The sequence below is a fragment of the Haliaeetus leucocephalus genome, unplaced genomic scaffold, assembly GCF_000737465.1.
Source record: "Haliaeetus leucocephalus isolate CR32 unplaced genomic scaffold, Haliaeetus_leucocephalus-4.0 Scaffold185, whole genome shotgun sequence".
NCBI lineage: Eukaryota > Metazoa > Chordata > Aves > Accipitriformes > Accipitridae > Haliaeetus > Haliaeetus leucocephalus.
This window is the reverse complement of record NW_010972621.1, coordinates 149,586-162,633: the sequence shown is the minus strand read 5'-3', so window position 1 is coordinate 162,633 and position 13,048 is coordinate 149,586. Positions and strand designations below refer to the sequence as shown.

Genomic DNA, 13,048 nt, shown 5'->3' with positions numbered 1-13,048 from the left:
TTAGTAAAATGCATACATCAGGTGCTCCTGTTTATTGAAGTCATGTTTTTTATTGTGTGCTTGCTAAAGTTAAATAACTTTTCTTTTGCCGATGTGTGACACAATATGGCTTGTGGAAGTTGATGTATTTCTGTGCATAGATTAAGGTATTACAGTTGATGTGAAAGGCTTTTGCCACAGACCAGGCACCAATTTATTTTGGCTGTGATTGGTCACATGTGCTGGTAATGTTTCCTCCCACTGGGTCATTAAAAGTAATGAAAGGAAGTATTGCTGGATAGATAGTTGTTTTTCAAAAAAAATCTGCTGCTACTTATCTAAAATGTAAAAGATAAGTTCTGAGTGAAAAACCACTTCTCCTTTCAACCAGTAGTAAAAACTAAAGGAAAAAAATTGCAACATTTTTTTCCATTTTGTTCATTGTTGTTTGTAAATATCATTTATGGTTGATTACAAAAGTTATTTTTATATTTCTGTCTGTGGCCTTCAGTGATTTGTTAAAATTCCCATCCTAGTGGCAGGAGTGTATGAGTTGTAACAAAAGTACTCTCACTTGCATGGACATGTACAAAAGTCTTCTCAGGAAAGGAAGTCAAGCTAGACCTGATGAAACGTTTAGGTATTTTCAGTTTGTAACATTATCAATGATAGTAGCTGAAATACGAATAGAGTATTTCCAGTTTGGTTAACATTTTGTTGGGGTTAGAAGGGAAATATTTCCATATTAAGTCTGTGGAAATGCATGAGTACTTCATTGCAGCCTGTCATCTCAAAGGTTGATTTGGATGGAAAGCAATGAGCAGTATTTTTCCAGTGTATATTTGTTTTAGAACTGCAGCTTTTAAAACACACAACTTTCACATCATCATCATCATCATCATCATCATCTTGGTTTTGTTTTGTTGCTTTGGTTACGTATACATTGATGCTAACTGGTAACTTTTCTTTACCAAAAGTGAAAACAGGACAAGAACTCACTTTAAAGCCAGTCCTCTCTTTGCACATATAGCAGAGGGTGCTGTGTCATGAGTAGAAGCACAATAAATTATGATAGTTTCAGCCTACAAGTACCACTCTGACATTACAAGCATATTGTGAACCTGTCCAAGGCACTGCCAAAAGCTGCCTTTTGTGTGGTAAGAGCCATGTGCTTGCATGCTGCATGCATCCCCAATGTGAATGGACGAACACCTGGTTGTTGTATGTATTTTCTCTAACTCCCATCAGGGTCTCACTGTGCGGGCCTGTTTAGCACCTCAGTGCTCGGGGGTTCTTCAAGTGCACCTAACCTACAGGATTATGCTCGTACTCATCGTAAAAAGCTGACTTCTTCTGGCTTCATAGATGGTATGTGCACACTCTCGCACATGCACGCACAAATCCATGTGCCACATTAAACCTCTAAAGATAAATCCTAGGTTACTGATTTTAATGGAATCCTAGAATCCTTTGCCTTAGTATTAATTGTATGAGTTTCTATTGCTTCTTTATTGCCTGTAGCTTGCTTATGTTTAACTTAATAGCATAGTTAATTCTTGTTTTTGTCTTGAACACTAGCTCACAGACTTGTAATGCGTGCCAGGAGATTTCAGCAAGTGCATTTTCTAAGTAAAATAAAACTTTGGTTTTGAAATTCTTTTCTTATTTTAAACTTCAGGTTTTATCATTACTTATTGATTGTGAAATGAAATAAATTACTTGGAGCATATACAAGGAATGAAAGAAATTATAAACTAATAAGTTAAATACTGATGGTGAAAATTTTAGGATTCCTGGCCTTTTTTCGGTGGGGTTTGGATTACAAAGGAGCAGGAGGTTTTCAGTTTTAGATAATCTGGGGTAGAGAAGAAACTCTGGCTAGATTTCAGAATGCAAAGATGCCAAAGTACACCATTATAACTCTGAAGGTGAAACAGTATTCATGCTGTTTTCCTCTCAGTTCACTACTCAGTGTTCAACTCTAACCTGTTATAAGCTTGTATGCCAGAATCACGAGCTCATTCTGCTTGTTTTCATACACTTCATTACACATCTTGTAGTTACCAAGAATCCAAATTTTCTTCTTTTTAACCTCTGTTTAGATTTTAGCCCTTTTCCTTGGTCCCTTCTGCATGCCACTCAGTTCTAATACCTTCTCATCTTTTCTTTTTTTCTTTCTTCTTCTTTTCCTTTTTTAAAATGTCCCTCTTTTGGTAGCTGTTACAAATTTCAGGTACCTGTTTTTCTCTTTCTCAGACACCACACGCGGTTCTGCTGTTAAAAGGTTTTCTATCTCATTTGCTCGACACCCAACCAATGGTACGTTTTGCTTTTATTTTAAAAACAAAAACGAAAACAAAAGGTTCCTTGCTTCTTCCCTTTTATTTTTATTTCAAATACGGGGTGTACAGTATCATCTAGCCGTCTGTCGTTCCTAACTTCAAGGACAACTCCAAATATATTTGTGACCATTAGATATCCTAAGTCCCTTATTTACCATTCATTAGTATAAATACAGTATCAAAATTTATTCCTTAGAAAAATCCTTGAAAAAATCAAAGTGCTACTGTTAATCATGATCTCTGTAATAAATTATCCTCCCCAGTTTCTTGTGTGATCAGACTGTATGGTGTAAGATAAAAACAGAATTAAATCTGATCTTTATTGGGCATACACTTCTTGATAGCTGCTGCTTCTTCTTTGTCTTTCTCCTGCTGAGCTGTTTCCCTGAGCCTCCTGATGCTAAATTAAATCACTGAATTGACATGGATTTTATTACCATCTTCCTGAAGTGATGCTAAATTAAAAAACTAAAGCAGAAGCTTTGATTCCATTCCTGCTAAATTGCTACATGTATCATCGAACAAAAATTTATTTTACCTTATCATACTTCTCTGTTCATCAGATGTGCAAATTACTTAAATATTGCACTAAAAATCACAGCAAGAGAGCTGCCTGTTGCTTACATTGACCTCTTGAGCTTCAAGAGTGAGAGTTAACTTGTCTTCAGTCTACCATAGTTACAAAAAAAGTCTGGTTTAACACACAGGACAGAGGTACGTCTTTCTCTTCCTCAGCAAAATATTTCGTGCCTACCATTCTATGTGATTAAATAGGCACAAAATGTCTCCTGTTCATGAAAACTAGACTTGGTTTTCAGCACCCCCCAGATCTTAATGTAGCTTTTCCAGATTTCTTAACTGCAGTTTTAAAATGTGCGTGACTGCTGGCTGAGTACAGTGATGGTGTTATTATTGAAACTGCAGTGGAAATCATCAGCATTTTCATGTTAGATTCAAAATATATTTGCTTAGAAACAAGGATTAAAAAAAAGACTGAGTTTTTGTTTGGCTTTGCTGAGAAGCAAGTAGTCCTTTATTATATGCATTTGGAATCCATAGTGACTTTTTGTACTGCAATGCTTCTTGAAGGGAAACTGCTATAGGAAGGCTGAATTAATACCATTAAGACTGTTTTTGATGTAAAAGGCCAATTCTGGTGTCCTATTTCAAATAGGGAAGTTAGGAGTCCATTTTTTATCTTTAGACTCAAACCAAATAGTATTTCCAAAACATACAAGGTCTGAAAGTAAGGAGTATCAGTGTCTAGTAATGTGATTACTTTCTGTTCCATTTAGCACTATCTTTTTGTGACTGCATTCTTTAAAAAAAATCTAAATTGCTTTTAATGAATGCATTGATCATTCTGATTCATTTAATACAGCAGTTTTACCACACATCTTTTACACGATTAATGCATGCTGTATAAGCTCCTATGAAACCTAAGTATATTGCAGGTTTCCAAGGGTTCTGTACTAACATAAGAACATATTGATGTTTTGTTTGTCCTCTGGGCTGTCATTTTGATTCTCCTTGTCCCTTTCACTCTGTTTTTTCTTATTTTTATGTTGTTATCACACCCTCTAACTCATTTCAGACTACCCCCCCCATCTTTAGTTCAAGGAACATGGTGAAACAAGTATCTTCTGACAGTGCTTTACCTTATTTTCTGGGCCTCTGTGCAGAACACCCACACCTCTTTAGGTGCTGGTCCATTTCCTCTGTGGAATTTCTAGGCTCCAGTGGTATGTCTCTATAGCTTTTAAATGTAAGACAGCAGGGTGGCTTTTTGAGATGCTGCGTTAACCCTTTCATTGTCTTGCCTTTTGATGGGGACAGTGCTTTAAGAATAAATATAACCAAAGCTCAAAGGCTGTTAGTTTACAGGAAATTGCTTTTTTAAAGGGATACTGTCAGGTGGCTTCATCATTAAAATTAAAATTTATTTCTCATAACATCATAAAATATTTAAAGAAAACACTGAAGATAGGTTTCCAGGGCATCTTTTAAGTCATATCCCTTAGATGCAAAGATACTACAACAACATGGTGGGATATGGCTATCTGATAGCAGAATTCTCAAAACTGAACAAAAACCTATGGAGAGGAAATTCCTGAAAGGAGAAAATGTTTTTTTTTTTCTTTTTTTAAAGGGCATAGGTGTATTTTGAAATTCCTTTCTGGTTTTCTGTAACACTGCACTATGATGGTAATAGTTATTAAAAAGTTAACCTGACATTGTCCCACTACATTCTTTGCAAAATTAAAAAAATAAATTCTCATTCAAGTGATAGTGACTTTTCTGTCAGGGTGCAGAGATAAATCTTGTATTTTACTGTAATGCAAAGAAAGGGTTTGCGCTTTGCATGCATGCATAGTTATTTAGGATATTAATATGTATGCCAAACATCTTAGTGCTTACACTGAAGCTTAGCTACTGCCTTTATAGGAAGATAGAAATTAAGTATGTGGTGGTGTTTCTTTACATGAAAACCAAGTTTCCATCAAATGCAACTTTTTATTTGTAATATAAGTGAAGCTGACATAAGTATACTTCAGCTGATTGTATATTTGAAGCAACTGTCCCTCAAATATGAGTATGGCTAAGGTGTATCCAAATATAAATACAGACATTTGGGGGTTGAAATTTTGCTGAGTTACTTCTCTATGCAAAGCACTAAGTGGGGAGTGAATGGGGAACACTGGATATCACAGAAATATTGATGCTTATTATTTTAGGGGAGGGAACAGTTCACAGTCATAATGCTATCTCTAATAAATGTACCTTGAACTGAAATTCTAAGCATTATTTCATTCACTATTGTTTCTTCATTTAAATATCTTAAAAGAAATGTAGCAAATGTAAATTTACAATATTGAATTGCAAAGTTGTAATGTTACAGCTGTATGTTGAAAACACTAATGGACATATTTTCCTCTTCTGAAATGCAATTGGATGAAGAGCTGTTCATTGAGTTATCAAACTTGCATCACTGTAGAGAACTACAATTTTTTTTTTTTGCCAAGATGTTTAAATGCTTTTTAGTATGTTAGTAATATGGATATGCATGGTTGGTGTGTGATCAATACTAATGTAGAAAAGCAAAGTCCAATAATTTTTTTTATTTTGGGTTGCTATACTTACCTGTTCTAATATATGAAACTTAGAGTCTTTTGAGTACTGTTTTTAAATGCATAAAGGTAGGTGTAAATCTGTCTTACAAAGTTAAAACATGTAACGTCAAGGTACAAAAGTGCTAACAGTGGTTTTCCTTTGATATTGAAGGCAACAGTTTGTTTTCACAGAATACTGAAGATGGTAGAACATGAATTCTGCAAATTTATTTCTTGGAAGTCTTAGCATGTTTAGCGCTTGCCTGCTAACAGTTGACACCATAGCTACTACCCTATTTTACTTGCATGAATGAGTTATCTATTTAGTGTTGTGCCAGGTATGAGAATGAGTAGGAGAAATACTACCATTTCCTGACTATTTTTTTTTTTAACTGATTTACTACGTTTGTCTTAGAGGAAAGTTATCTTTCATGAACTGATTTGGGAATAGAGTGCAGCTGTAATGTTTGAAGACCACTTTATGTGTATGTGGGATTTGTATCCCATGGTATGTTACATGGTACCTTTAGTTTAGTACACCCTGGAAATTGGCACATCTTGTTCCAAGTCCTGTAATATCTAGTGCCCATGATGTGTAAAGTACTATGTCTGCATGTGCTGATTTAAAATAAGTACTTTTTATCATGCATTAATACTTGTCCATACGATAGATTAAATCCTGTCTTATGTTTGGAAATATCTTTTTTTTTTTTATTGTTTCTCTTTCAGGTTTTGAACTGTATTCCATGGTGCCTTCTATTTGCCCTTTGGAAACTCTACACAACTCCTTGTCTCTGAAGCAGGTGGATGAATTTCTTGCCTCTGTTGCTGCTCCATCGAGGGAAAATCTACAGGAGACATGTACTGATTTTAGCTTGTAATTATGTTCATTTTAAATTGTTAAATATTGTCTAGGTAGTCTTTTGAGTATTTTACAGCTAACAAGTATTCTAAGAATATTGCTTTAAAAAAAGTGAAATATGTACATAAACCATAATTTTAATTTTTGCAGTATCCTTTTGCGGTATGAACACTCTCATAATTCATTGAAGTAGTGTCTCTGTTGACTGGGGTACTAAATTGAGAATTTAATGAAATTGTAATTAGTTTATTTCCTCAAATTAAGAACTTCTCTGTACTGTCCACACTGTTAGCTGAATTACAAGGAATGCTTTTTAGTAAGCATGCAGTATTTCCAGCTTTGTACTGTACTGTTGTACTGGCAGTAACCTCAGCAGAGTACTGTTGCCTTTTACAAGCCTTTTACATCTTAAAACTGTTATTTCATGTTTCTTTCAATAGTACTTGGGGTTTCACCTGTGGAGTGCCTTGCAGTTACTTAATTTTTTAGTAGTTTGTGCTGCATGTTTAAGTGATTTTGAAATGAAATGCAAACTGAGTTCTATCCATGTGCATGTCTCTGGGAAGATCACTTCCCATTGTGATTCTGCTGCTGTGTCTTTGGAAATTATTTCAGTTAGGCCAGATTTACTACATACTAGGATGCTTATAATTCATGTGTCAGGTGATTGAAAATCATTCTTCTTGAGAAAATGTCTAAAGACTCATGCTTTGATCAGAAAATTTTTATTTGCTAGTACTGGTACAAAGGTTACCCAGCTGTTAGGATTTTCCCTTTTATTTCTGTTACAGGATTTTCCCCTTTTTTAAGTTATTTTAGTTTTATACAGTTTAGATTTTAATCAGCAGCCAGTTTGATAGAGTTAGCCTCCGATATCTGAGAAAGAAGATAAGCAATTTAAGAAAACTGATGTTACTGAAAAAGAACTCAGGAAGGTTTAGAGCGATTTTAACGTTCTTAGCTATTTAAAATGCATTGTCACACTGGTTAGGAGATTCATGTCTCTTCAGAATCAGTTCAGAATTTAGCAAGACAAAAATATATTTTTTAAAAACTGTCATACTTCTGTGGTGGTCTGGTTGTCACTCTTTTATAAAGGAGTGGTTGGAAATTAAACCTGATAGAACTGAGGCCATAGATGCTTTGCTCTCCTGCTTTCCTGTAACATTTGGAAGTTGTCTAGAGAGTAATGTATCGTATGTATTTTTCATAGGCGTTTTGGACTAAATGCCTGTTGCAGTGCGATCTTCATAACCTAGGAGAAGTAGTACTAATGCTTTTGCCAGTCTTCTGGCAAGGCAGCTGTTGCTGAAATTTGGCTTAGCTGCCTTAGCAGCATGAAGTTACCATGTTTCTTTCCGAGGTAAAAAGAACATTTTTAGATTTGTCTTTCATGCTTTGAAGTTTTGACACTAGAGTAAAAAATCGGTAGCTGAGCTACAGGTTGTATAACTGTGGCATCTATATTGCTGGACAGATACACAGTTATGTGGCTACTATTTTTGACATTTTGCTCAGGTGAGAGTATTTTTATTATTAATGATATGTATCTTTTCCCCCCTTCCCCCCTCCCCCCCATTTCAGCTTCTCCAGCTTACATGATTCCACTGCCAGGAAGAAAAATTTCTTTAAATACATACACCCCTGCAAAAATTCAACCAACACCACTTGAAACTTTGCCTGAAAGGCTAGCAATAGAGAAACCAACCTTATGTAAGTAACTTATGGCTATTTTGTTTACATTATTTCCAGCAGTACGATTCTTTCTCATATATTACATAGTTTCTTAGGGCAGCTGTTTCTTAACATTCCCTGTCAGTGGGGTCATTTCACAGGTCAGTGAGAACTCAGTAGCATTGCACAAATAGTTTTAGCAGTAAAACTGCGTTAATAGTTACTTTCTCTTATCCTCTGAAGTGTTTGAAAGAATTTCTATGGCTTGAAAATTCATGGGGTTTTATTTTGTTTTGAAGTGTGACAATATTCCCAGCTATCTCCAAGTAAGACAAGCAAAGGAAATTTACTTACTTAAGTGGCAGAATTTCTAAGATGTTTTCTGAACATTTAGCATAGAGCTGTGTGACCAGGTTCTGACTAAAGCTGCCAATAACATGATGATGCATTCAGTCATTAGTATACGCAGTCTGAACTGTTGGGTAGCTACACTGCTTTTGGATGGCTGTGCTGTATAGAAGGCCTCTAGAACAAAATCAGGTTGCATTTCTGGTTTCTTTAGATACAGTGTAGCTTTGTGTCTTTCTCTGGTAGGTAACTTGTGTTTTTTCTTGCTTTTAATGCTTTTTAGCATGGATATTCTTAAGTGTAAAACCTAATACTTTTTTTTCTTTATCTGTACAGCTACCCGTGGATCTTCTGTTTGTGTATCTAATGTTAAGCTATCTCTTGAAGAGGTCTCACTAGATGTCGAACTTAGTGGGGAAACACTTTCTGAGAAGAAGTGAAGTTGATCAGACAAAACTGGAAGCAACTTAAACAATTCTTTAGTGTGTGTGTTCAACAAAATTACTGAGCTTTCAAAAGCCATTCATGTCTGCAGCTCATAGTGCACTTAATCTTTAGTTCATACATGGTTCACTAGTGCGCACGCTACATATTTAGGTCAAATGTCTTTTCTCATTTTGTAAAACATTTCAGGAAATATATTTATCAGTTAGATGAACTGCACACCTTTAATGGAAAAGCTGCACATGAACCTTTTCAGTGTCTTCAAATATTTACTGTAAACTTGTACAAAAAGAAAGTACCAGTGCAGTGGTATGTTTTACAGTGACTCTGTTGATGTCGCTGTAATGAAGGCATTGTCTGTTGTTAACATAAACTTCTATTTTCAGGAGTTTATAATCTCCCTGTGAATTTCTTTTGTGGGCTGAAATGTTACACACATCTTGGCTAGAAGCTTTTTTTTAATTTAACTACATTTCCAAAGAGATCTCTTTTGCCTGGTTTTGAAGATAAGCAGATATTTTCTGCATTTGAATTACTTTATATCATATATGCTGCAATAATTAGGCATGATGGAGTGAGTTAATGTATTGTCACTTTTGACTGTCCTTATTTTTATTCTGTGTTTACATCAGACCTGTAACATTCAAATACATCTTCTCTTTTGTTGTTTAGTATACATGCTTGTATACGGGTACCTGTACATCACCCAGTGGATAAAACTGTGTTTTATATGCTTTTATCAAAACCTTCTTTTGTTTACTAAAAAGACAGTTTTATTTGCTTTGCCATAAGTTTCTACAAAAACGTGATATTAAAAAGCAGGTTTTTGTAAAAAGAGAAATGGTTACAGCTGGTCTGCTAGTAAGTTTATCGTAAAAGTTGTAAATATTCCATCTATGCTTTATTATCATCCCTTCAGAGCAGAGAGAGACTATGGTCTACCACAACAGTGCTTACTATTGCAAAATACTCAGGACTCATCATGGCCTGGGAATTTTCATATCTCTCTCCTTCCAGTCTAGGTCCTCGACAGCAACTCTCATTAAAAAAAAAAAAAACAAACCAACCAACAAACCCAACAACCATTAAAGATTTTACAAGAGCTGTGAGAAGCATTAGTAAATCAGTGGAACTTTGAGTTATTGGGTTATGTAGAGTAATCATCCAGTCTCAGAAGTTCTTGTGATTTTATCTGTGGCATGGAACATTATTGAATTGTTATAATTATCCCAAATGTATGAAAATATAGTCCACTTTTGTAAGTTCAAGTGGCTGATATTAATAACAGACTTCATAAACTACAAGTTAGATAATTCCTTTCACATTTAAGTTGCAGAAGACATAACTTCTGAGTAATATTTTTAAGTAGGGCTCTTACTTGTCTCCAGAGCCAGTGCAACTATAATTACATTCACTTTGCCATGGGGTCTGTTTTCAGTGTTTATCACACATGAAATGGCTTCAGCAGACTAATTCTAAAAATGCTGGTTAAATACCAAAAATATGAAGGGTTTCACAGCTATATACTTAAAACATTTCATTTTCTGTAGTATAATTGTGTTATTGACAATGTTGGTCTTGCACACAACTGAATGTACACTTGTTTACTGTTTTAAAAAATACTGTTAAAATTCAAGTATGCGTATCATTCCAGTCAACCAAAGCTGTGGCATAACTTTTTTTTATGTGCTCCTAAATAAAAACAAGGTCACTGGCAACTTCTCTCCATTCTGTTTTCCTTTAAGAGTATATGTGAAGTATAGTAAGTAGTTTACTCAGTAGTCATAGTGGAAAACAATTTACAAATAAGCCATTAATATACAAATAAACCAAAATTTCTCTTGGCAGTGAAGGACATGACTTATAAGAAATGAGGTTTTATCATTTTATACTGAAATCACTCCTCAAAAAGGTAAATGGTAGTCACACATTCTGCAGTGCTTCCTTATGTTCCAAAATGGTAACATTAAATACAGAACCATTGTGAGTGCTGTTCTGTTTCCTACTAGTGCTCTGGCAATAGGGCAGAATGTGGGCTGTACTGAGCTGATTTGAACCTATTTTTAGTCCAATTTCTTTATGCAATTGGACTCTCTCTCACAGTAAACTTTTTGAACTATACAGCCTATTCCAAACAGATTTAACAGAGGTCAAAGAATAAATTCACCGAAAATCAATGGTTGAATATGACCGTAACACCCAAAATACCCACACCTTGGCACATCATTTAAGTAAACATGTAGCATTTCCTTCAAAAATGAAGCATCATTACCAAACAGACCAAAACAAAAAAGTTTGTAAAAACTCCTAAAATTTTTTTAAATCTTGTTTTATGTTTCTTTATTATAAGACATAAATTTGCGTTCTCTATATAATTATACTAGCAAGTAAAATTTTTTAAGAGAAAGCAGATGTGCTTTCTTCGTTCAATTTTGTAGGCATCCATATAAACAAGCCTAGGGAGGTATGTGTACAAAAATTAATGATTATACACTGATCAATAGCATCAAAACCAGCAGAGTTCGAAGGAAGATACCAGAAGAGATATAACAAAGACTTTTAATAGCCATTTCAATGCAATAGACTGTTCAAGTGGCAGAATGTAGAACTGTTTTCTGTCATCTAACACAGATGGAATCATAATGTTCTTTTTTTTTTCCCTGTATTTTTTTCTTTATCAGTTTACAGTAATTATATTGTTGATAGAGCTATAAGTAACTTGCTAAATAAAAAATTGCAAAAACATTTCCAAAAAGTCAGTTCTGGAAGATGGTGGAAGAGAAGAAGGGTGCTTTCTAGTAGTTGTTTATATTTCTTTTATTTTTCTTTTTAAACAGTGGTTTTATTTTTCTTGGTTTTGTGGAGAGGACAAATTTAATTAAGTATTTTCAAATACTAATTTATTGTCTCCCTCACTTAGCCCTTAAAAACAACCATTTTCTGCTCTGAAATATAAAAACTGGTACAATAACAAAGGAGTCCAGAGTGTATTACTATGGAAAACAGATGCCAAATAAAAAAATAAACCAAACTTCTTATCTATAAACAAAGCAATAAACCCCACCATACTCTAGACCACATACTGTATTATCTCCATTGGCTTTCTAACTATTCATTTTTAAATGTAACAATCCTGTGGTCTAATCGAATACAGTGCCATTAAGAATAACAAAGACTCAGTATTCCAGCTCTGAAGTTCCCTGCAAAATAGCTAGCTGGAGGTCTGGTTCAGCCTTGAAAGGATGTGCAGTTCTGTCTCTGATCCCTGTTTCTTCTTCAGTGAACAAACTGAAGTACAATACAAGATGAAAGCCCCACAAATCATCTGTACTTTGGAGACAAATTCTATTTGCAGTTCACACTGTAGAAAAATCTTAGAAGAGATCCAAGTGTGTATGAGTGGCATCAAATGTGGGCCTTTGAGGAGGAGGAGGATGCACTAAATACAGAGAACATCCATATCATAATGGATCCACACAGAAGCTAGTGTGGAAAAGACCTTACAAGAAGCTTAAAGTCTTTGCATTGATACAAACCCAGTTCTAAGATGTACTTGCTTAAAAAAAAAAAAAAGAAGAAGAAAAAGAAATAGAATGGATGAAAAACAGTTTGTCATCACACCACATAATGTATGAATGTATTATGCAGAAATAGAGATTTCTAAGAATTACAAATTTTCATGTGATCTGCTACTAAGGAAAGAATCAGCTTTCTGAAATAACTCTGAACAGGACTAGAAATAATTTTTTGTCTTTTTCCAAGCTTTACTGAGATTAATGTGTATTTTTCTATCACAAAGTTGCTAGAAATGAGGAACTTTTATGCGGAAATTATGATGTCTAGTGATGTATTCTCTTTAAAAAAGAGTTAGCCTAATTTGGTCATAATTGCCCTGATCTAAACAGGATTGTGTGGTTGGCAGGTTCTAGTGAGAAATTCTTTGGTTTTAATCAAGTGATAAATGAGAAGTGCAGGAAAGGAAACTCGTATTTTACATGGGTATCTCAAGATTAGCCTGAAAGGGAGGTATATTAGGCTATTTTTGCCTAGATGCATCTTTATCCTACATGTTTTTGAGAAATCCACTTTTTGTGCAGCATTCTTGATCTATATAACCTCATGTCCAAGTAGAATGGAAATACCACCAAAGCCATTTTCTGATGCACCACACATACAGATCTCCATTCTATTCAGTAAAAGGGACAAAAGTCACTAGCAAGGGAAAACATGGTAATTGAGTGATGTGCATTTTTTACCAGATAAAGAATTCTCCTAATACAATTGCAATT

The 13,048-nt window shown here is 34.7% G+C and overlaps 1 protein-coding gene across 8 annotated transcripts in view; it reads left to right on the top strand.

Moving 5' to 3' along the window:
* Window positions 1-10,512, top strand: part of PPIP5K2 (diphosphoinositol pentakisphosphate kinase 2) — a 42,104-nt gene extending 31,592 nt beyond the window's left edge. For 2 of the 8 annotated variants that reach the window (XM_010565044.1, XM_010565041.1), the window contains 5 exons: window positions 1,228-1,347; window positions 2,236-2,298; window positions 6,161-6,292; window positions 7,878-8,006; window positions 8,652-10,512. In XM_010565044.1, the coding sequence (XP_010563346.1) occupies window positions 1,228-1,347; window positions 2,236-2,298; window positions 6,161-6,292; window positions 7,878-8,006; window positions 8,652-8,755 (548 nt within the window). In that variant the 3' untranslated portion in view covers window positions 8,756-10,512. Of the gene's footprint in view, window positions 1-1,227; window positions 1,348-2,235; window positions 2,299-6,160; window positions 6,347-7,877; window positions 8,007-8,651 lie in introns of those variants that run through there. The other 6 variants (XM_010565043.1, XM_010565047.1, XM_010565045.1 and 3 more) reach the window with 4 other exon arrangements.
* The last annotated feature ends 2,536 nt before the right edge of the window (window positions 10,513-13,048 follow it).